Below are 23,982 nucleotides of genomic sequence, written 5' to 3'. Positions count from 1 at the left end.
GCTGTGGAGATCCTACTGAAGGGATCCGGGGAATGCACGTGCCCGTAGCACTCCATCATGCATCCGCGTTTGGGTAGATACACACATTTGAGCGTGCACATTGGCAAGTTTTGCTGCATTGATGCAGAGAACCACAATTAAGTACACTCTCACGCCCTTCCAGACCTCGGTAATCCCAGTTTAACGTTATGCGGCCCTTTGAGTCACGCGGGGCTGGCTAGAACCTCAAATCCCGTGGAAATGTCCCACATTTTGATTTATTGCTGTCACGCAGCGGAATATGTTAATGTTCACCTGCGCATACATGGAGCTAAAGCCTGAGAGCATCTGGCAGCTGCGGGCTAGGGAACGACTCTCGACACCGAAGGCGCTGCAGCAGGACTAAATGCGCCTTTCTGCACCTTACTGCCTATCGGTAGTCGAGATTGCTACCAGCTGTGATAGGAGCCTTCTATTCCCATACAAAGAACATAGTACGGACAAGAGGGGAGAGCTAGTGATGGCCCCGTTGGACCTCTGGAGATTTTAAAGTAGATTCTTTTTGAGGGCGAGGGCCAAAGTTCAGCAGGTACTATCTGTAATAAGCAATTGATTGAGGCGAAACACCGTGAAAGTAACCTAATAAGCATCTTATCAGAGTTGCTGAAGTGGCTTCCCCGCGTGCGACGGCTTTTGACTGCCGTCGCAGCTTCTGCCCACTGAACCGAGTGCGCCAAAGAATTGCCCGAAAACATATTTGAGGTGCTTTAGAGTGAGAAATTGATCATAATTGTTGCCTGAGGTAGTTACAGGGCTCGTATGTGCCGTGTCTCTCTGTAGAGGCTGCCTCTTCCCTGCTGCCTGCATGTGGAACACTATTGACACTACTAGCTGACGCAGTTCCCTTGCCCTTTCAAAACTTTCCTGCGCCCTACCTGAGGTGCATTATGTTGCATTTGGAGACCTGTGCAGCGCCCATAGAAAGCCTAGCACCATATCATTGAGCTTTTCTTGAGAACTGGAGTTCCTTTCCAAGCCTCAGTCTTTAGCTAACAGAATCGCCTTAAGCATGCGTCCCGAAATGCTTTAGGATGTATGAAAAGACTTCAAGAGTTTTTTTTTCCGAATTAACTAGTCTTGGGGGCAGAAGCAAATAGAGGGGCACTGGATTGTACTGCGTGGGCCCCGTTTAGCCCTACTCATCAGATAATGCGTTTTCATTTATCACGGATTCATGAAAATATATGAAAAAGATGCACGTCAGCAAGCATGTTCACACACAACATTGCATAAATGCACGAATATGCGACATTTCATGAATCTGCACGTACCCGCAAATGGTGCAGTGATACATACATGCATCCACACATACGTACAGAAAAGCTGTTTGTGTATGTAAGCATGTATAGACAAACTCTTCTATTTCTGCAGCGCATCGAACGTTCATGAGCAATGACGCACATTCTGATGCACACATGGGAGCACTTGTGTGCATCTTGTACAGTGAAGCCTTGGTAGTTGCATGCTTTCACGCGTTGACTTCGGCGCGCAACTGCTGGTGCAGTGCATCTGCGACTCACACGCGCTTCCTCACGTTTGCAGGGCAGAAACCTTTAGGCAGTTGCTGTTCCAAGTAAGAGGACAGGCTTTCAGAAGCCTGCCGCGTTGCTGGTTTCCGCTAAGGCCAGCAGTTGGTCTATTGCTTGTCCGCCTCGTCCATTCCGGTATTGTGTCTCGGTAGAGCTGCCAAGCGCTCGCTGTGCGGTGAAGGTTAGAAGAGTCAGATTTGCCTGCTGCTGCAGCCTGGCGACAATTTCATTGAGCAAATCTACACCAAAGGCCACCACGAGGAAAACCTGGCACTGACTATCTCTATTTATACCTTGTACCCACTCTGCCCTGAAAATTCACACTGTCTCCGCCATATATGCGCTCTCCGTGTCTCCAGCTGAAATGAATCCCTCTGAAGTCTATCTGCATAGATTTATCCTTTACGGGTTAGACTTCAGTCGGTGAGCTGTGTGATTTTTTTGTAACTCGGCTGTGCAGCTGTTTGTGAACAAGGAAAAACTGAGAAAAAAATGACTGCGCAGTACCAAATCAAACGGATTAGAGCATCGGCAAATAAGGCAGGGAGGCAATAGTCGCTGCATCACACTTCCTTCCCTTCTAATACCGTCCCTGCACAGTCTGCCACGGCCATGGCGTACGCTTTTTCTACGGCTCCTAAATTTCGGCTCTTGGAGAATGTCAGGGCATGTGGCGCTGCATTCTAAAGTGAGGCAGTTTGGCTCCCCTTGGGTTTGCCTTCAAAACTTTCTTGCTCACTTTCCATATTAAAGCTGAATTTAGTTCGATAAAAAATAATATTCAGGCGTGGGCGGGACAGAGATTTCGGGGCCTAAACCCGTCAAGGGTCCCGTAGCTTCCTTTACTGTGAAACCCTCGCTGAAGCCAGGCGCCTTTACTGACCCCCACATTCAACAGGATGTATAAGACTGTATCTGTACATTAAATTTATGGCTTACTAACCCCTTCCAGCTCTGGGTGCTCCTAAAGAGTGTCTGTCTTCTCTTTGGCTGTAAGGGATCTTGTAACGCGCTCATTCGGCACAGCCAGCACACATGGCATTTTAAGATTCAGTTGGAGGATACTGCTGCAGGAGAATGGCCTTTCTCTTCCGGAAGCTTTCAGGAGACTCGGTAACGGAAGGCATTTCTGAAGGCATTTCTGGGCGGAAAGGAGCGGAAGCCCCACTCTGGGAAACGTTGCCTTCTTCCTGTTCCCCCAAGCTTCGTTTGCTGCTGTCTTCACCTTCTGGCTGGGGCTGCTGCTTCTGGGCAGCCAGACGCTGCTGCAGGCGCAAAGTGTGCCGTATGAGGCCCCGCACAGCCATAGACAGAGCCTTTACCATCCTTCGCAGCCTCTCGTTCTCCATACGAAGGCTCTCACTCTCTGCATTCTGTTGGTTTCCCGTGTCTGCTTCTCCAGAAACCTGGTGCAGGCCGTTTCCCTGCGGTTCGGTGCTGCTGCTGCCTGGTACAGCTTCTTGGCTAGCTGCGCCCTGCTGTCTCAGACGCAGCACGATCACCCGCTGCTTGAGCGTCGGCAGAATGGCCCTTAGAATTCTGGCGACGCGCTGCCTCCTTTCGTCCAATTCTCCTCCTTGGCTGCTTTCCTCTGCATTCGGTGCATCTGCACGGGCAGAGAGAGCAGCTGCGGTAGCGCCGGTGGCCAGTTGTGCTTGCTGTCTGGTGAAAGGCATCTTTATCTTCCTGCTGCCCGCTATCCCAGCGGCTTTGTTCACTTCCATCTGCACGTTGTTGAACCGCAGGTGCGCATTGAACCCGTTAATTCGGAGGTCACCTCGCGTACTGGAAATTCCATGGCCCGCCTTCAAGAGCCGTGCGCCCTTGGCCTTGACAGTGATGTTCCCTAATTTGTCTCGCGGTGCTGGAGAGGGCCACTCGGAAGCCCCCAGGGGCACACCTCTGAGGCCAGGGAAGGCGGGCGTTGCGCTGCAGGCGCAGATAGACGCCAGGAGAAGAAGGAAGCCGCAGCATGCGACCCTATGGGACCTTCGCTCTGCCATTGTGAAGCCCTTGATTTATTGCTGCCCTTTTTTCAAGCCTAATAAGATTGGGGACCTGAGCTTGGGCCAAGAAGCTGAGAGACACGCAGCTAGCGGCAGGCCAGGCCTCGAGGCAGCCAGCACGACGAGAGACTGGGAAGCGACGCGCGCCTGGAGAAGGGCTTGTGGAAGTAATTGGTTTAAATAAAAGTAAAAAAGTAATTTTTGAACTCAACTGAGAAAGAATAAATGCGGAAGGAGCGCCAGCACCTGGAAGGCACGAAGCGTTGAGCTGCGGTTGCCTCTGGCGCCTCGACCCCAAACCGGCCGCTCTTCTGCCCCAGTTGCTGCTGTTGCTGCTGTTGCTGTTGCGGTTGCTGATGCTTCTGCGGTGTTTATGCCTTGCACACCGCTGAAATATTTCTTGTGTGTCTACTCTAAAATGTGCACAGCCCTAGGAACAGCTTTTAGAGGACCATTTCAGGTCTCGGTGGCCCCGGTGTGTCTCGAGGCCGAAGGCAGCGATGGAGACCGGCAGCACCCGCAATCTCTAGTTGCCTTTCTAATTTGTTCCTCTAATCTTATTGGCTCTATTGAAAAAAAATAGTTGCATTTCCTGATTGCGGGAATCCCGACTTGCAAATGGCCAGGAAATGGCCCAGGCCCCGAACGACTCCCTCCTTCCGATGCCCACAAATCCGTCTTTGAGGTGCCCAATGAGCTCTCCTTTATGCTGCCTACATAGAAATAGACTGCAATCCTCATGCCACAGCTGCAGGCTATAGCTTAAGTGCGCCTTCAATTCACTTGACATGAAGTCCTTACGCTATGCATACGGCTTCCTCGGCCAACTCTGGCTTTCTTGGTATGGAAGCCACAAAAAGAAGAGCTGTCTTGCTAAGCCCTCCTAGCCCCACCACTGGTAGGGCCCAAAGGGGCCTTTCTGGGCTATTACATACTCTACGCGTCATACGTCGCATGCAGAAGCCACTGCCTGACAGCTCTTTCTAATTCAAGTTTCACAATCTATCTGCGCGAGCAGAACGATTAGAGGGCCACTCTGGCATTTCTCGTGCATTTCTGTGCAGTGCCCTCCTTGACACTGGCGTATTCTCTCCAAGTCTCCGACTTTAATTGATTTTTTTCATATCCTGGCCTTCCGCATTCTCAGGAGCGCGCTTCTTTCTGTAGAGCCAGCGCTGATACAACATTATTATGAATACCACGTCGTCACGGAAGACGCTCATCCTAAGAACAGACACACACACACGCATGCTCAGACGCCTATGCACTTGCGTGCACCTAAACATCCATGTAAACATATATATATATATATATGCGTGTGACATTAGTAGGTCTTTCTGTATAGCGCATACACATGCTTTCTTTCTGGCACGGACAGGCAGCCGCACATGCACATGAGTGCGCAGGCGTCTATACACATGCCTCTATCTGCACGTGCGTGCGTCAACCTTATACGTGCTTCAGTTTAAGCAGTTTGCAATAGTTTGAGTGTTTCGTGCATTTCCAAATGTAAAGAAGTATTTTCTCACCTGTGCATCTTCGGCATGCGAATAACATAAGCTGCGACATCATCCACAAAGGTGTTCACAAACTGGCAGCAGAGGACGCGCCAAGGCATGTACTCAACGGATTTTAAATAGTAGTTGCGAAACAACTGGGGGGTCATTGCCACAAAGCCCAGACCGTAGCAGCAAACTGCTGCGCTTGTTATGAACCATGACCACCTGAGCCAGCACCGCACGACACGCATACACAAGCAGACACAAACACATACTGGTGCATTAGCTGCGGTTTAGTTATATACATTGTGCAATGTACATTTTACCACAAAGCACTACGCAAACGGAAATGTAGACAAACAAGACCTTGAGCACGCGCTAGAGAAGCACACATCCACATACATGGGAAGATGTACAGGCAATGCGACAAACCAAAGGCGGAGATAGCCGTAAGAATAGGCGACCACGCTAATGCCGGTAGAGTGACAGATAAAAGAAAAAACTGAGGGAACAAACAAGGCTCAATAGCCTCAAAACTCACCAGCCCTTTTGAGGAACGTACACCAACTGGTAGCCACCCACTCCAACGATAAGAGGAACCACAAAGAAGTAAAACAAATTCCTGCGCAGCCAATACAGGCTATCATCTACGGCTACATTGCTGAAAATCTGTCGTTCAGAGCTTACGAGCTGAAATATGAGACAGACTGGGACAGAGGCAGCCCTGCTTGATTCTCTGCACATGAAGCCCCAGACAGTGAGACCAGGGTAGTGCGCCTACTGCATGCACTTGGCTTCGAAAGCCTCAGCGCCCTGCCGTGTCTTGTCATCAAGAATTGGAGTTTGGGGCCCTTCTGCTTGCGTGTCTTTGGTGGCATCAGCCGCCCCCTTCTTCCGAATAATTACGAACGGATACTGCAGCTGCACCGACACCCGAACCTGTAGGGCACAACACGGACACAATCATGCTGTGGAAGAAAGTGGAAAACTAAAGACCCCACTAATCCCGATCACACCCAGCCAAAAAATCAAAACAATATGTTCCAGCTCAATGCTGCAGCCTGTGCCGCAACAGCAGCTGTAGCATGGTGCAGCTGTCGCAGCTCAAGCAGCAGCGGCAGCTGCTCCCGTGCGTATCGTAGAGAGGGCCTTATGAGCTCACGAATTTGAGCATTTTCCAGAGGTTTAGGAGGATATGGAGGCAAACGAAAAAAAGGGGAAGGCGAGATTCGTTCTCGTGAAGGTATAGAGCCACCACCACTTCTGTCAGCACCTCGTACGCCAAAGTTCGTAGCTAAAAGCAGACCGCAGGAAGCGCAGGCACCCAACTACAATTAAGAACGAATGACTGCTTCCATGTGTTGATATTTTCGTCTGTATCAGGTAGAGTCGCAGAGCTTCCTTAAGTCTTTTTTGCAAGGATCCGTGAGAACTGGTATATTTATGTTTGCATGAATAAACATATACACGCGAAGTACCAAGCAGATTTGCTTTCAAGAATATGCATACTGTACTTAATAGGAAGCTGCATTCAGAACAGCGAACACATCCATGAACGCTGCACTGCATTTGTGTGCGTCCAAATGCCTCCATGGGTACCTGCCGCTCCTCCGTACTTGAGTGGACTTCTGTGTACATATTACACGATTTGCAACTCGTGCATGCATAGGTACTAACCGAAAAGTATCCACTGGGGTCTCTTTGCTTTCTCCAGAAGGAAAAATCCGCCTGCAGGGCCATGAGCTCCAGGAAGCAGTGGGCGAGGGAGAAGAAGAAGATGAAAACCAGAATGGCAAATGAATTTTTCTTTGCTGCTGCTGCAGCTGTCATCTTGAGCGAGTTCATGTCGTAGGCATCCAGGCCCAACTTGTCCTCCAGCAGCGCGAAGCTGCTAGCCAACATCTGCTGCAAGAACCAGTAGGCGAAGCCTGCAGCAGCAGTTCCACAAGACACAGTTGCAGACACAGGCGTGTGCATACGCATACACATATGAAAAAGCAAGTCGGAAAAAAGCAGAGCAGGGACACAAAAGCAGTGCACACGCGCTTTTGCAGATGCACGCGAAAACGGGCATTTGCATTATGCACATAAACAAGTATACACACACCCATGAATGCATAAACACATTTGAACGAGATTAACCCGATACTGTTAAGTACGCAGGAGACATACTCATGTCCCATATACACAAGCTAGCTGGGCGACTCTGCACAAGATAGCCATAACGCGCACTGTTCTCCATCGGTTTGAATTTGTGGCAGAGAAAAAAAGGAGCGTGCAGAAAGGAACGTGTACCACAAGTTCTCACAATTCTGCATCCGATTACATGTATACATACGCGGACGGTTGTGTTACAATTAGGCAGTTCTTCTGCGTACTTTTACACAAGTCGCCACGAAGTATTCGTCGATGTGTTTCCATATACACGCAGTACCCACGTGCAAACAGGTTTCTAATAAATACACATATACAGATATGCGCGTGTATGAGGCCAAGTGCAGGACATTCACTCAAAAGTGCATGCATTTATGTCATTGGGCGTACGTGCTGCTGGGCTTACCCACTGGCTGGTACATGATGTTGACTTGGAGAGGCTTTTGGGGGTCAGTCTCTTCTTCTGCATCTGGCTGCAACGAATCCAATGGGGACGATTCCAGGGGCCGGTGTTCGTCCTGGGGCGAAATGTCGGCACTCACGTAGGGCGGCAAAATGTAGGTCTGATACCAGGAATAAAAAGGTAAAGGGACACACACACAGCAGCGAAGAAGAAAGAAACTGAGGTAGAAAGAACGGAACAACCGACTTCTACACGCAAAAGAAAATAAGCGTGAGACGAACATAAAGCACATGGCAAAACTAGGACACACGGGAAGTCTAGAGACCAAACAGAATAGCAGAACCAAACAGAACTCTGCAGATGAGGTACAGAAGCACTGATTTGCACACGAAAAAGAGGATAAATCTGAGACAAATATGGAACAAAAAAGGCACAGATAAAACGAATGAACAGCCTGGAAACCAAACAAAAGAGCAGATCCAAACACAACTCCGCCGGTGAAGCAACAGCAATCACAAACTGAAACAATGAGAGACAGAACGAAGACAGGTGCAGTGCAGGCCTGAAAACTGTGGATCACGTCACGCATGCGACAAGATAGGCAAACAAGCTTTCGCAAAGACAACTGCGAACATCGGCAGGCACAAAAGGTCACATACAATGAAAATGAAAAAGGAAAAACGTGCAAAATAACAGGAAAGAATGATGTGCACAAACGCAGCTAGAGAGTGTCACAAAGCTGAGATTTAGGAAAGAAGGAAACACAACGCACCAGCTACGGTAAGGGCTACGAAAGGTGTACAGAGGCATGAAACTGCACAAGGAAACCAACACAGTTTGACCGCCCTCTTCACCAGGAAGGAGGCGGTCGACAGATCCAGAGGAGCAAGTGCACACCGTGAAGCGCCCGAAAGGCAGCCGTAAAAGGGCTTGAAGCTCAAATTCTAGAAACGCATGCAAGTGCGCAAGCATGCATGCAGCCCAAAGCCCAAACAAGGCACGGCCCCACGCGCATCCGCACCCTACCTTTGCATCGAGATCAACAAAGGGCCAGTTGGCGCCCAGCTTCTTCTGCAGGGTCGGCAGGTGCAGTGGCCGATTCTCCACCACAGGCCCAATCTGCGCAGGACGTGGGCAGCGGAAGCAGCAGCAGCAATTTTTAGAAGGACGCAGCGACTCTTGCTGGTAAATATACAGGGGAGCCTTCTAATCCTACCCTGTCGCCCTGGCCCTCTTTCTGCGTCAGGCTCTGTCCTTTGTTTGGCTGTGTTCTTAGTCCGAACAGCACTTAGAAAGAGAAACAGAACCAACAGAGGCATGTCTGAAGGGTATGTACACCGCCTCACCATCACGAATTCGGGAATGCACTGCAGTGCTGGACCCGGCACCTGCAGCCCCTGAAGCTTCTCCTCTAGAGCTCGGCCTGTGGGGTCTTTGAGTAGGTACCTCTTAATTACTTTGTGCTTTTCTGTAAAGAGAACAGAAAGACAGTGCAGGCAAAATGCTATGAAGCGCCCCCCCGAGCTGTGGAAGCCCTGTGGGTTAGGGTTTCGTTTCTCCGGTTTAAAGCGTAGACCAGCCTCACCGGGCACCATGTGCGTTGTGAGGCGGCGAACTTGATGTATGGGCAGCTCATTGCCTTCTTCATCCGAAACATACACGTGCAGGTAAAGGGTCCGGTTTCCGTGTCTGAAGCAAAACACTTAAGCTTTAGCGTTTAGGCATTAGGGTTTGCTAGACAGAAAGGCACACCTAAACAGACCGCAGCAGGAAGGCAGAACTGTAACACGTGACAGTAAGCGAAACAGCAGCAGGGCAGGTACAAGAAACAGTGCCAGACAAAGAAGGGCGAACTGTGTATAAAAGAAGACCACCAGGGGTCAGGGAAGCAAAAGCAGTGAGAGGCGGAGAGGGAAAAACCACAAATGGGCAGAAATGGTACAAACAGATGCATGCACTAGGGCAAGAGCCATGAGACAGGAAGACGAATATGGCAAGGAGAAACTGGGTAACAAACACACGTAGACCAAAAAAACGGGCCGTAATGAACCAGAAAGGCAAATACACATCTAAGGACAAGGCGGAAGCTTGTGCATGCGAGATGCAACAGAGTCAGCGAAGAACAAGAGCAGACGGCTGGAGGCTAGAGGAAAGCGGAAGCAGAACAGAGGCAGTCAAAAGAGAACAGGTAACGTGAATAGACGATAAACGAAAGAGTGCACAACGAACACATGAAGGCCGCCGTGACAAAGCCATGAAAGGGTGAAACGGGAAAGCTGTGGAAGGGTGATATACAAGAAAAGACGTAAGAAGCGCATGGCGACAGCGAAAAAGCACAGGAAAACGGGGCTCAAGGCCGACAAAAGGAGATAAGGAGGCTCAGGGAGGATATAAATGGCAAAGAGACAGGAGCCGAAAAAGAACTGAGAATTGCCCTAAGGAGCCTGTGGCTGCAGGTGAGCAGGTGACCTATAGTTGGGGGGAATTGTGGCAGTGAGCGTAGCGACGTTTCCGGCGGAAACGTCGAGGTAATTCCTCCAGGCCTTCCACAGGCGGCCTGCCTTCTTGAAATATTTCCAAAATGCCTCCCCCAGAGCCTCTTGTTTGGGCTCTGCCTCCCCCGCGGCTGCCGCCCCACTGGCCCGCCGCTGCGCCCCACCCTCGGCCGCAGCCCCAGCCGTGGTCTCAGCCCCAGCCTCAGCCTCATCAGCTGCAGCCTCGTCTTCGTCTTCTTCAAACGCGTAGGGCTTCAGCCGCGCCGAGCCCGCCAAGCTGAACTCCTCCGGCAGCGTCTTCTTCTCCTGCAGCGACCACACGAGGTGCTGCCGCAGCCGCTCCAGCGGCGGCAGCGCTGGGTACGGCGAAAGCACAATGTCGTAGGTAAGCAGAGAGCCGGCCTGGGCCAAAGCGCACACACAGAGCCACACGCAGCAGCAGCAGCAGCAGCTCGATGCTGCTGCAGCAGGCACAAGGAATTGGCTAACAAAACCCGGGGCCAGTGTCACCCACAACAAACAGATGATGGACGGCACGCATCGGCAACAGCTCTCGTAATAGCTCTGCCTTTCTGCAGTGAACTTCAAACTGAATTCCCAGCACCCGCCAAGGTGGCGTTCAACATCAAGCCCCCAGTCTTCCTTTATCTGCTGCCGTTCGAGCTAATTTGCACTCACATCTATTTTGTTGACGAGCACATCGGGGATCTGCTGCAGATCAGGCTTCGCCAGCCCCTGCAGAGATCGCGAGACCCTGCCCTCCGCCACAGGAGCCGAAGTGGCTCTGTACAAATCCCACGCGGTGTAGACGCAGTAGGCCGCGAAGGCCGCGAGCGCTGCGTTGCCTCTCCAGCCCATTTCTGTCGGCGCTGAGGGACTGCAGCAGACGCACACAAACACCAGCAGCCGCTGTGGAAACAGAGGTAACGAGACGAAGGGAGGAAGCAGTGCGAGGAAGGGGGATAATGCTGAGGCAAAAACAGAGGCCGAAGCGACTAGCAGGAACGGCAGGGCTGTGGGAGAACAGAGGAGTTTGAAATATAGCTCGTGAGAGGCAGAGGTGGAAGCCAGAGGCGGGCAAGCAGTGGGAATGGGGGGTTCCTCAACCACAGTGAGTCGGTAAACCCGAGACAGAAGAAGCAGGATATGGAAATAGACAAGCTTATAGAGTGGAACAAAAAGACATATCAATGCGAACATCAGCAAATAAAACCAGCTAGCAGTGCACCGGGCAAGACAAATATTCCACAGTGGGAAAAAACACGCAGGCCAAGAGCCTCACCGGAGCACAGCAACACAACAGCAACGCCTTTCTAAATCCTTGGCCTGCTAATTGAGACGTGCATTTATTTCAGCAACGATCATTCATTATTTTTCATTCTACTCCTGGAAACAGCAGCGGCGCTTCCAAACAGCCAAAGGCACCCAACAGTCTCAAGCCCCTACACGGTCTCACATGGCCCTCCGCTGCCGACAAGCCCCAAACCTCCGACGCTATTGCGGCTTACACCTAACGGTTTAGAGTTCCCGATTTCAGATTTAATGTTCCGCTGAGGCTGCTTCTCTGGGGAATGCCTCTCTGGTTAAGTAGTTTGAGGCTTCACAGAGGCCCCCAGATTTGCCTTCTGCGTTCTTGTATGCTTCGGCTCTAATCAGCCAGCTGCTCAACTTTGAATGCAGAAAAAACAAATACAAATACAAAAGTGCGCAGCTATGCACAATAGAAGGAATTCAATCGCAGGCTTTACTTGTGAAATGGTGGCGGCTGCTCTCTGCTGCGCTATCTGTAACCCCCAAACCCTAGACTACACAACCCCTTCACAAAGTGCCTCTGAAGAAGCTCCAGAGGACAGATACAAGGACGGCTGCAGCAACGGCTGCAGTGACATTTGTTAAATAATGCAATCTCCATCGCCCTGCTGGGTTTTCGGGCCTCTCCTTTTGGCTCCGGCTTTCAGCACCCACGAGCACAGACGAGTATTGACTTAGTACAAAGTGGTGATTATCGAGTACAACACTTGAAAAGGAAGGAGGGAAGAAAGGGGCAGCGAGAGACCAGCAACAGATATCCAACAACAACAGATTTATTGAAGGGAACAAGTTTGCCTGCCTTACCGAGTCGCCTTCGACTCAAGTGAATCCCAGTGCAACAAAATCACCCGAATTCTATTAGAAATCTAAGGCAGAATGAGCCCCAAAAGGCAATACAAACCAAGAAGCAGAGGAGTGCCAGATTCAGCTAAGTCTTAGCGAGTTGAAAGCTACTTGGCAGGCTGCAGAGGATTCGGGAGGCAACGATCAACAGACTCAGTGCTAAAGGAAGAACCAGTAGTATCTATTGCCAAAGCACTAGGCTAGCAACTGTGAAGATGGTGTTTCGTGAGCCTAAGTGCAAATGGCCTCTTGATAAGTAGACTGTCACTTTCTGTTTATGATCGCCGTTGAGATTATTGAGGTAAGTCCGTACACCCAAGTGTTGCGTTTTTTCCGCTGAGACTTCATCTGAGGGGCAAGGTGTTTTATTCCATGCGAGAGCCCCGCCTGCGTCTCCATTCCGCGGAGACCACCGGGGGAATCAGGATCCCATTGCAAAAGAAAGTGAGCTACCGAACAAAATCAAGAACTGTTTCTTTTTCCATAAGTTGCTGGGCTTTACATAGCCGCGATAAAGCCTAAAGGGGCGGAAGCCGCATTTGCTGCCAGTCGCGCGAGTGGTCCATAAGCCTGACAAACAGGCAGAAGCAGCAGGAATGCTGACTGCTGCTGCAGTCAGGGTGGCTACCAGCCGCAGCTGGCTGTAGCTAGCTGCACGCACAGCAAAGCGTCCCGTGGAGGCGGCTAGCTATAGCTACATACAGCTGGACGCTAGCTAGCTAGTTGCCGCTGGACACAGAGCTAGCCATGGTCATATTTGTCATAGATGTGCTATTGAAGCAAGCGCGTGATGTGGCATCCTCCAGTTGTAAAGGCGTGCTGCTGCAGGCAGGCCAGCAGCAGTTCGCCGCCTACCGCTTTTTGAATCCCAACACAGCACAAATCTGAAGAGATGGGGGACTAAGGCCAAGGCAGAAGCCGAAGTGTGGCGGGCAAGTAGATCAGTATGTTTTCTGACCATTATCTGCTTATTACTGTGACCCGATGGGTCTAGCTACTTTTGGAAGTGCCCAGTACTGTGCGCGCGCACGGGGACATAGAGCACAGAGGCCAAAGAAAGCTTCAATTGCTCGAAGAAGGCCCGAATTTCGCTTTAGCCAAAAAGTTGAGAATCCCCAATTTAAACTAGGGGTAAACATAGAGGCAAGTAGTCGTTCTGCCGCCACGCTGCTGGCTGCAGTGGCTGCGCAGCCGGTCACTGCCCGCACTTGAGTTTTTTCGTTGCCGCCTGTGCATGCAGAACATTTACTACTTCGTTCCAATTAAGAACGTTATTTTGAGTCAATTATTTATTTTGGGATCACGGAAACATTACTTTCTTCCCCAGACGGACGTGATTGCTCCCGTGCATGCGGCCGACGCATGTGCCACTGGTCCATCAGAGGAAACGGCCCATTAAGAGCAGCTTCAGTGACAGAAGACAGTTTAAATGTAATTTACTTTGCTGTACGCTGAAAGTGAACTTTTGGAGGCTTTGTAATAGTGGGCGGAACCACCAAACAGCACTGGCGGATGGCCGTCAGTGGCCGGCGTCCATAGTTCGAGCATGAGCTGGCCACCGGCGGAGCAATACGGAGGCCAGAGACGTGAAATGTCCAGTTTGTTCCTCACTAATATTGGTCTCACGAATATCGTGAGCTCCTAGGCCCTCACTACTGCGGACAGGCACACAAGCAGCAGCGGCATGGGCAGCTGACAGTCTGCTTTGTTATGCCGTAAGAAGGCGTATCCACGTACGCCGTCGTAGCAGGCGTGGGGCCCCACAGGGCGGTGGATAAGACGCAGCAACCAGGTCGGCCTAGTTTCCCGGCAGCAGCTGCGGCGAAGGCCATGGCGGTGCTAGGTGCCGATGAGGAGCGGCAGCTATTTGCTGCGGACGCCGTCAAGGCTATCATGAACTGGTGAGTAGCCTCTGTGAGCTGCTTCATTTTGGCAAGCTGGAATATTCGTCTCCCTCCGAAGCAGCAATGCCACACGGCCCACGAGCCAACAGGCCCACGGGCCCCCTGTCATTTCTACTTCGCATTTATTTCAACTAGTTAGCTTCTTTGCTTCACTGTCTCTGCACTGTCGCTGCTGCAGGCCTCCGGGCTACTCTGTGGACGTTGCGGATTGGGTGACGGAGACCAAAGAGGCCTTTGCGCGCCCGGTTGTCCACTTTTCAGGCGAATACATTTCTGTGCCTTCTGCAGTTCGGGAGGCGCAGCAGAGCTGCTACAGCGGAAGGGAGCTGCAGCGAACAGCATGGACCCCTGCAGCAGCAGGGTGGGGCCCCGGGGGCCCTGGGCTGTTCACTGAGGCCCTTGTGCGCTCTACGGACCCCACTTGTGCTTCTGGACGTGACCTTGTGCCGGGGCACTGCACCCAGGCAGAAGGGGGCCAAAGCCTTTCCCAGCAGCAGCAGCTGCTGCGGCAATGGCAGCAGCAACAGCAGCAGCAGTGTCGGGCCCTGCAGAGTAACAGGGAGGAGCTCAGCGCGACGGCAGCACCAACAGCCACTTGGCGGCGCCGACAGCCGCGGCCAAAAGGAGCTACGGCTGAGCCCGGTGCAGAACAAGGCTGCCGGAGTGAGACTGGAATCTTTTAGTGTGTGCAGTTTTGATTTTTCAACCTAAATGGATGCTTTTCTATCAATTAGTCGGGTGAAGAGCTGCAGCGGGGCTTCCTACGGACCCCCACAAGCCTGAAGGGTTTACCTAGAAAACAGGCCTCCTAGCACGTGTTTTAGCTGCAAAGGAGGCGACCCAGCTAGGGGCTGCTGCTGCGGTGCGTTTGGCCTGCAGGCAATTCGCCAGCCATCCGCCGTGGGCACTCCACGGAAGCCTCCGCGGGCTATGGGTCCCGGCGGCCAGGCAAGTCCAACTGGGGGTGTCCCCCAGTTGCAGGGCCAGGGCCCCGGCCGGCGCTGCGGCTGCGGAGAAGCCAGTCACAGCTTGGCGACAATGGCTGGACAGGGCAAGCAGAGGCAGAAGGAGCAGCACTTGGGGAGCGAAGCAGTGGGCAGCAAGCGGGGAGAGCAGGCCCGGGCCAGTCGCCGCCTGCTGCTGTTGTGACTTCCTGCCAGCAGCTGCTGCAGCGACAAAAAAAAGTGCTGCAGCAGCAGTACAAGCAGATGAGCCAGCTCAATCAGCAGCTGCAGGAACTCGAGCAAGCGCTCAGTGCTCTGCAGATGCAAGGCAGTGCGGACAACCCCCAGCGACACGCGCCTCAGCAGCCGCCTCTGCAGCAGCAGCAGCAGCAGCCGCAGCAGCAGCAGGCTGCAGCACACTGCCAGTCAGGCTCGGAATTAGCCCTGTCGGACCTGCAGCCTTTTGAGTATGAAGCTGAGGACGGCTCCGTCTGTTGGAGCCTTGACCCCCGCGACTACAGGTGGGTGAGAGTACTCGCTATGCGCCCGGGCATGAGGAAAGCCCGGAAACCCAACGCATGCAATCGCGAACCATAAAGAAGAGAGCTGGGGCTAATTGCATTAGACGTTTCTGAACAGGGTGCTGCGAATGGAGGCAGGAGCTCCAAACAGTGTGGCGCCCACAGCGCATTGAGTCCTCAGCTCATGGAAATGCACATTTGCACTATTGTATCCACTTAATGCGTGTACTGACATACATATAACAGCACCTTCTTTCTTTATAGTATAGTGCAATCTTCGGTTCTGTCCTCCGTGCAGGCGCATGCCTGCTGACGCCTTAAGTTGGATCCCGCCAGCTGGCATTCCGTCCCGCTATTCGGGCCGTTAGAACAGGGCCAGAAGCTTGCCGTTTTGAGGAAAATTTGTCGTGCCGAATTGCGGCGTGGAAATTGTTGCTGGTTTCGAACCAGGGCGTTCATTTGCAGCTGCAGCCGGAAGCTGACAAGAGGCTCAGACGGTGCGTCGAGAGCTAATTTGTATTTGGCTACAAAAGTAGATGCTTGGGACGCTTCGCCAAAGTTAACCCCAATAGTTGCATCGCAGCTCACTGTATTTTGGCGGGCTCGTGCGAAGTCTGCAGTCGAGAAGGTCAGTGCAGCTTAAGTGGAAACGGTTCGAAGTGAAACATTGAGTTTAGGCGTTCTTGCTCGAACTAGTGCTTGGTGGAGAATTTGAAGCGAAACTAATGCTATAGAAAGAGTCAATTTGGTGCTTGTTTAAATGCAAATTTCAACATAATGGGGCGGCTCGAAGTGTGAACTGCGCCAGTGCCACACGGGGTGGCCGTTCTTCGTGAGCTGGGGGCAGGCGCCGTCTGGCCGCCTCCCCTGCGCGGCGCCACAAGGCAAATTGCTCTGGAATAAGCTCATGATATATTCAAGCTCCCCTTCTGGTATTGAAGGAGACATGCTAGACCAATACAGATTTGAAGCTGCTGTTGAGGATGACGTCATGGCTGTCAGATCTGCGCAGTCGGAACTGGCATGGTCTTGCGATGAATAAAAACTCGCCGGACCAGTCCATGAAAGATACAGCAAAATAAGGGGAACATTAACGTTTAATCTGCGGATCTAATATTCAAATATGGGGTTTGTATTAGGATCGTAGCGCATTATCGATTATCCACCCGGGGCTGCCAGCGGCAGTCACTCACCCGCCAGCGGCCTCCCCGCACCGGTGTTGTTGCTCTTACTACGGGGATAGGCCGAAATTTGAGATACATTTGAGGCTTTCTTTGTTTAATTAGGTTTTTTATGCCCTCTCTACGTCTGAAACTGTACAAGGGGAGCCATCCATGAGCTTCTGCGAGAGCGCGGGGTGAGTAAGCTGGGGCTCGTGGGCTCTCGAGCGTGCCTTCCCGCTTGACAGCTTGACGTTGAAGTCTTCCTTCTTTGCCAAATTTCATCTTTAATGCAGCTTTTAAATTCGAGCTCAGCTCACACGCTCGCGCCCTTGACTCCCCCAACGCAGCTCTTGCCACCAACCTAGCCTCACTCAACACCAACACCCTACGGGACCTCCAGCGCTGCGCGGCTCTTAGGGCATACCCAGCGGGCAGGACGCCGCCGCGACTTTTCCTTTCTTCATTTAACAAAGCCATGCAGCTACGAGGCCCGGCTGTCTCTGGTAGGCTCAGCTCTAGAGGGTCTCCGTACGGAGCTACAGGGTCGCAGCCTTTCCAAGCCTTCTGCCTTCGTCGCCAGCTCCAGCTGCCGCTCGTCTCTCATGGAGCAGTTGCTGCCTCTGCCCACTATTGAGACTCCAGTGAGTTCCTCCAGGCCGCCTCAGGCTTCTCTTTTCAGAGACAAGCCGGCTGCAGTGCCCCCTCCGGCGCGCAGCTGCAGCAGCAGCACAGCTAGCAGCAGCCGCACGGGGCGCAGCAGGGGCAGCCACAGTAGCTATATCCCTAGCAAGGGTACTGGGCGCTGCTTCAGAAGCGACTTAGCCCTAGAGGAAGACTCCCCGCCCTACTAACAAGCAGCTAAACTCAGTTATATGAGCCCATGTTATTTCCCCCTCCTTGAGCCTTTTGTGTGCACACCAGGTCACTGTGAAGCTGCACGTGTTGACCCCCAGTACCCCCAAGGCAGCAGAAGTTTCTGCGCCTGCAAAGAGCCCCACAGGGGTCCCGCAACTGGAGCAGCTGGAACATTGCGCCAAAGATCCCTCGAGAAAGCGCCAGAGGCATGCAGCAGGGGAAACATGTGCCCATAAGCCCCAGAAGCCACGGGGAGTGGCTCGCTGCGAAGGAACCGGCAGAAAGAAGTCGCTTCAGGGGACGCCTGAGTGCCTCGCGGGTGCAGCTGCTGCTGCTGCCCCGCCAGCAGCCGCAGCAGCGACTCCCCCCACTGCCGCAGCAGCAGCAGCAGCAGAAGCTCTTGAACATGACCAGCCGGAAGCCGCTGAAGCAGAAGGCGAAGAAAACCTGCAGCAAGAAGACTCCGTCTCAGGCTCTGAGCATCTCAGCGCGGCCACTCCAGATTCTGCTGCCCTAGAAAATGGCCGCAGCAGAAATGGCCGCAGCAGCGGTGCTGCTTCTCCCACGGACTCCCCTGCTGTATCTTTGCAGCTCGATGTAGGCGTTTTAAACTGCCCTGAGTTTGGCCGTAGAGTCCAGAATTCAGGAAGCTCCTTTTATCTACCTAGACCACCCTTTGTAGCTTCCTACCTCTTCCCTGCTGCTACTGTTGCTGCTGTTGCTGCTGCTGCAGGGTGGCTGCCAAGACCAGCACTATGCAGTGCCTCTCTCCAGCCTCAGGCGCGCTCTCTTCCTTTGCCTCCGAGACCTGCGCTCGGCAAACGGAGGGAACTCTCCAGGTGCACCTGGGGGCCCGGGGGCCTCAGGAGGGTCCCCCGGGGTCTCAGGAGGGGCCCCTGGAGCTTCCGGAGGGGCCCCTGGGGCTTCCGGAGGGGCCCCCGGCGCCTCAGGAGGGGCCCCCGGGGCCTCCGGAGGGGCTCCCGGGGCCCCCGGGGCCTCAGGAGGGGCCTCCGGGGCCCCGGGCGGGGCTGCAGCCCCAGCTGCGCCGGCGTCAGCGCCTGTTCGTTTTTCCAGCCATGTGCTGAATGTCATAGAGGCAAACGATGCTGCTGATTTGTCTCCTTATGTGGAGATCTTCTCCGTGTGTCTGAACTTGGGAGTTTCGCCGCGGTGTCTGTCTCCAGAGGCGCAGCAGCTGATGGTGGACTGCCTTGCTGCACTAGATGCTGCTGGCTACAGCGTACACGCCCGCCGCATCTTCTCCGAGTACCACCGAGTCCTCAAGACTCTAAGGCGCAGGGACCTGCTGCTGGCTCCCCTGTGGGGCGGCAGCAGCAGCAGCAGCGCCAGCAAAGGAGCTTGCGGGTCTTCTTTGTCTCAGGCGCTCGCAAAGGTGGGGCCAGAGGACGCCAGGCTGGCGGACTTGTGGGTGGCGGCTTACTTGGATGACCCAGCGAGAGAGGGCGGCCCACTGGGGAGGCCTAGCAGCAGCAGCAGCAGCAGCAGTTTCAGCACGGGCAGACCGCACGAGTACTTGCTGCACTGCAAGGGGATCATCTTAATGCAGCTGCGCTCGCTGCGCCGGCTGGCTCCGGTCTGGGCCTGTAAGTTTTTGCCTTTGCTGCGCCCGTAGCTGCACTTGCTGCTGCTGCACTGTGCTGCTGCTGCTTCTGTAGTTTAGAGCTTCTCCCCGCTCTTTAGTTCCGCAATTCGATGGCATTCGTGTTTGCCGAAAGGGGTTCTTGCGGGGGTGGCTACGCGTGGCTGCTGCTGCCTGACCAGCGGTGCATGCGGCGCTGCGCTGCTGCTGCTGCAGCGCGAGACCGGGCCTACCAGTACCACTTGGAGGCAGTCTTGAGGGCGCAGAAGCCGACAGAGCTGATGCCCTACTTGGCCGTTTTGTCTTCACTAGAGGCGGACCCCGAGGGCAGATACCCAGTCTCTGCAGCCTCTCTTCTTGTGAGTGCTCTTTTCGCTAAGTCCCCATAGCTGCTGCTGCCACTGCTGCTGCTGCTTCTGTCTCTGTCTGCAAAGCTCCCCCCTCGTGCTGCTGCTGCAGTTTCGCCGTGACGGCTCGCCGCCTTTCGTTGTTTCCTTTTGTGTCTGTTTCTTTGCATGCATTGCAGTAGGTGCTAGCTGCTTCTAGTCTCTGTTTGCTTCCATCTCCTCCCGTTCTGTTGCTGCCTTTCAGCCCCTGTCTCCCGCCTCTGCCTCTGCATGACTGTCAGCTGCTGTGGATGGCTGCTGTGGGTGTTGTCTCCAGGAGTGTCTCCGCGAGCTGCACATCCCGCAGCGCATGGACGTGCAGGAGGGCCTGACGGGGCCCCTGCCGGTGACGCAGGGGGAGCTGCTGCAGTGCCTGGCGGCTGCCCACAGCCGCCGCACTGCGGAGCAGGCCGGGGGGGGCCCCCTGGGGCCCACAGGCCGCAAGTACGCAGCTCGGGCTGTCTCCTCTTTGCCCACGTTGTCCACGCGGGGACAGAGACACAAGCTGGTGTCGGCGCAGCTGGAGGCGGAGATCACTTTGAACCTGCAGCGCGTGGCTTCGAGGGCCTCCGAGGGCCTCTTCTCTTCTGCTGCAGACCCGCGGGAGCGGCTCGCGGAGGTCGTTGGAGACCCCTCGCTGCTCTATGCTGGCGAGCTGCTGGAGGTCGCGGAAGGGGACAACGGCAGTCCCCAGACTGCAGCGCAGCAGTGCGCCTTCATCGAGCTGCAGCGCCTGAGCCAGTACTGGGCGGAGGGCATGTTCCCGGACGCCTGTGGAGACGAAGGCACAGCAGCAGCAGCAGCAGCAGCCCACCCCGCAGGCGTTTCTTCGCCGCCCAGCCCTCCCCACTCCGTGGTCTCAGCCCCAGGGAGGGCGCCCGCGCCCTGCAGACTCACCCGGACGCGCAGCACCCCCTGCCCCTTCCCCGCTGCTGCTGAGGCCCCCAGCGGCCCCGGCCCGCTGCAGCCCCTCTTCACCCCTCCTCTGGGGGGCAAAGCTGGAGAGGCCTGCACCAAGCTGACTGGCCAGCGGCTGTCTTCTCTGAGTCTGGCGCCTCCCGGCGGCGGGCCTTTGCCGGGGGGCGTTTCTTAAGGCCACGAGCAAAATATGCCCGCCAAGTCCTCTCAGTTTATTCTGAGACTTCTGCCGCCTACTGCTCTTTAGCCAAACAGCCCTGGCAGGGCTGGGGTTTCATGAGGCCAGCCTGGGGGCTGGCCGGAGGCTCGGGGGCCCGCTGGGGTGCCCCCGAGGAATGACGCCACGGGGAACTGTCTGTGCCCAGTGACAAAGGCGGCCTGCGAATTACCACCCGTCAACAAAGTGCTCCTTATTTTACAGCGAGACGGGCAGGGGGAGATCTTGGGGGAGAGAGTGAGCCTTATCTCTTTCTGTCCGAAGCCACTTGAAGAGTTAAGAGCTTTTCCAGAACTCAAGGGCGCCGCTGTGGGGAACGCTGAGTTAGGCGTACCAAGAGGGCCCTCTAGGGCCCCCCAAGTTAGCCTTTGGGGAGCCTTTCAAGGCAGGCCCACTGTGAGGCCCTGCTGACAGTTTTCAGTCAACTCCTCTCCGTCGGGCCCCTGCTAGCTCTTCTGGAGGCGCTGAGGATGCCGCTGTGGGTCTTTGTAAGGGTCTTGCTGGAAAGACTGGCTGCTGAGGTGGAGGGCGAAACAGCGGCAGCAGCTGCTATTGAAGCAGCGGCGCTTTTGATCAGAGGCTCCCCAGGTGCTTCTGTTGCACTTGCCCTCGGGGCCCCACGAGAGACTGTGGGGCCCTGCTAAGTCTGACAGTTGTGACACGGCTATTGTGATTCTCTCTTGAGTCGCTGCGGGAGAAAGAATTGGGAGATACAGCGAGAGTCTTTCCTACATGAAGGTCCCTGCCTGGCGACTGGCGAGAAGCTTCACAGTGGCCCCTAAGGGGCCGTTCTGTAGCCAGTGCTTGCTCGCTTGTGCACATGGCCAACTGGCCTGGCTAGCTGAGACTAAGAAATGGTGTCGAGCAGCTAAACCGTGCTTGCCGCTTCCTGCCGCAGACTAGAAGGACGCAGGAAAAGGACAGGGTGTTTGGTTTTAATAGGAGTTCGTTTCTGTGTTCCTTTTGCTTGGGGTTATGCGCGCACGGGAACAAATGCATTGTTTTTCTCCTTTGGGGGCTTAAAAAGACAAGTGTGTATGAGCCCTTGTCTTGACTGTTTTAGACGCACAATTGGCTATGGTTGTTGTTTCTTTTTCAGCCTTGACTCCTCCTTCGGACTGCTGTAGTAGAGGTGTAGAAGTAACTCACTGGTTGAGCTTAGCCCGCTGTGTAGCTAAGGCAAGTCCTGCGCTGTGCCGCTGCTGTGAAGGCGCGGCCAGAAGGGCTGAAATGAATCGGCTGTGTCTCCGGACGCAATTAAACAGTCCACTTAGGTTAAGTTTACTCCATTTGGCTCTCATTCGGTCACAAACAAGGGGGAAGGACTGCTGCTGTCGGCAGTGTCTCACCTGCGACTCACGGGCCCCCAGGGCTGCAACAACTGGCAAGCGGTCTCGGGGATCCGGAAAAGCACAGGGAGAGAAAACGAAGTCTTCGTCGCCTGTCTTTTGTAAAAAAGCATTCAGGAGCTTTGAAGTAATTCATAAAATGTAGAAGGCTAAGCCTGTGGCCCCTACTAACGCATAGGCTCAGGCACGGCTGGGCCAGCCATACCCGCCGCCGCCGCCGGCGGTCCCAAGGGGGCGCGGCCGACGGCTGCTCGGCGGCGCCGAGCAGTGGATGAGGCAAGGGTACCAGAAGGGTTCTTGTTGTCGGTTTTTCGTAAATAAACCCTTAGAGGAAGTGGAATACCCATTTAAATTCTTTGGGAGACCTATAGAGGCCTCGAATCCGTTGGCGCCGCTGCCTACAAGCCGCCTCGCCCGAGCGCTGTCTCTGCCGTCTCCATGGCTGGCGGCATGCCCAGCTGCTTCCACAGAGTCCTGCAGAGGCAGCCAGAGCCCTCAGAGAATTTAGAGGGGCCCTTCAAGACCCGTTTTGTGTCTCTCACGCTTCAGGCGTGGCCTCGGCAGCTGCCCGAGCTGTACCTGTGACCCCCTGCTGGGCATGGCCACGAGGAGGGCGCGGGCGAAGGTGCTGGCGTTGTTGCAGAAGACAAACTGCAGCAGACAAAAAGAAGCCAGTGAAGAGGCAGGCGACGCAAACTACTCAAAATATAGTCAGCGGGCGGCTGAGTCGCCCGCTGGGGCCTGGCGGTCCCATGCTCAACTCCGGCTTACCTAAGGTCACTTCCAGCGGCCTTGGCCTCTGTCTCTTTGCTCCCGTGGGCCCCTTCTAGATACAAATAAAGACACTCCTCTATCTCCTGCAGTTCCGTCCAGGACACCCTGGGGGCCCCTTCCTATCCAAGAGGTGACCCTCGCCGTCTCTGGGGTTCCAGAGAGAACAGCAAACGAATGCGCCCCATTTTTCTCTATTTTGAGGGCGCGGGGCAAATACATGTCTTCCTTTGAACCTGTCTCTGACTCACGGCCGAGACCCCAATGAGCCTTGGAGACTCTGTCCAGCTTGGGCTTGACGGACCTTTCCAGCAGCAGGAGGAGCAGCCGCAACACAGCGCCAAGTTGAGGCGGCGCCCGAAGGTGTGAGTGTTTTGCAGCTTTTCCTCGGGCCTTTCTGCCCAAATTACTCCTTTTTCTTGTCTCTAGCCTTTGCTCTCGCGGGGCATCTGCAGCAGGCGTAGCAGCAGTGTGCAACGACGGCAGCAAAATTTATTTGGGTGTCTGCTGCAGCTCAGTGGAGCTTGGGGGCCTGTAGGAGGCGATGGGTCGCAGTGAGTAAGTGCTTCTACGACTGCTTCCTCTGCTTTGCAGCACTCCGTATACTCTGCTGGCTGCAGCAGTGAAGCTAGCCAGCCTTAGCATACACTTATTCATATATGTTATTCCTGAATGCGTGAATGCAGTCTGCTCTGCAGCACTCTGTATACTCTGCTAGCTGCAGCAGTAAAGCTAGCCAGCCTCAGCATACACTTATTCATGCATATTATTGCTGAATGCGTGAATGCCTCCCAAAGCATGCACGCGCCTTACACCAAAATGTGTATATGAAGCTGCGTCTCTCGACCTCAGCTCCTATCAAGCGTTTAACTGCTTTCTTTTTTGCATATGCTTCTCTACACAGAGGACAGTTGCGCTTGCAGGTGCACACTGCGGCTGTTTCCTGCTGCCGGATTCCACCTAGTTTGCTGCAGCGTGGCTGTGCGTGTGTCTTTGCGTTTGTGCCTTTTCCTAGCCACAAGTGTTTGCGTCAGAGACAGTAGGGGCGTCTGGGGTGGGTGCGCTAGGCAGATCC

The 23,982-nt window shown here is 54.2% G+C and overlaps 4 protein-coding genes across 4 annotated transcripts; 2 read left to right on the top strand and 2 right to left on the bottom strand.

Moving 5' to 3' along the window:
* Positions 1 to 2,611: 2,611 nt before the first annotated feature.
* ENH_00057140 (hypothetical protein, conserved) lies at positions 2,612 to 3,571 on the bottom strand (the record flags this gene model as incomplete). The annotated part of the gene is made up of 1 exon (XM_013581681.1): positions 2,612 to 3,571. The coding sequence occupies one exon, from the start codon at positions 3,569 to 3,571 to the stop codon at positions 2,612 to 2,614; it is 960 nt and encodes a 319-aa protein (XP_013437135.1).
* Positions 3,572 to 4,680: 1,109 nt separating this feature from the next.
* Positions 4,681 to 10,983, bottom strand: ENH_00057130 (Cleft lip and palate transmembrane protein 1, putative; the record flags this gene model as incomplete). The annotated part of the gene is made up of 12 exons (XM_013581680.1): positions 4,681 to 4,798; positions 5,104 to 5,298; positions 5,615 to 5,695; positions 5,855 to 6,012; positions 6,236 to 6,367; positions 6,751 to 7,001; positions 7,634 to 7,790; positions 8,657 to 8,749; positions 8,977 to 9,098; positions 9,216 to 9,319; positions 10,100 to 10,527; positions 10,804 to 10,983. 12 exons carry the CDS (start codon positions 10,981 to 10,983, stop codon positions 4,681 to 4,683), a joined length of 2,019 nt encoding a protein of 672 aa, XP_013437134.1.
* A 3,126-nt stretch (positions 10,984 to 14,109) lies between these two features.
* Positions 14,110 to 16,016, top strand: ENH_00057120 (hypothetical protein, conserved; the record flags this gene model as incomplete). The annotated part of the gene is made up of 4 exons (XM_013581679.1): positions 14,110 to 14,180; positions 14,362 to 14,846; positions 15,063 to 15,648; positions 15,947 to 16,016. The coding sequence occupies 4 exons, from the start codon at positions 14,110 to 14,112 to the stop codon at positions 16,014 to 16,016; spliced, it is 1,212 nt and encodes a 403-aa protein (XP_013437133.1).
* A 1,667-nt stretch (positions 16,017 to 17,683) lies between these two features.
* On the top strand, positions 17,684 to 20,745 carry ENH_00057110 (hypothetical protein, conserved; the record flags this gene model as incomplete). Its single annotated transcript, XM_013581678.1, is given in 5 exon segments — positions 17,684 to 17,899; positions 17,904 to 18,263; positions 18,400 to 19,270; positions 19,483 to 19,625; positions 19,930 to 20,745. Coding segments are annotated over 5 exon segments (2,406 nt in total).
* Positions 20,746 to 23,982: the final 3,237 nt, after the last annotated feature.

The sequence above is a fragment of the Eimeria necatrix genome, genomic scaffold (genome assembly GCF_000499385.1).
Source record: "Eimeria necatrix Houghton genomic scaffold, Enh_scaff47, whole genome shotgun sequence".
Lineage (NCBI taxonomy): Eukaryota > Apicomplexa > Conoidasida > Eucoccidiorida > Eimeriidae > Eimeria > Eimeria necatrix.
Note: the sequence above shows the minus strand (reverse complement) of the source record. Positions and strands in the feature narration are given on the sequence as shown.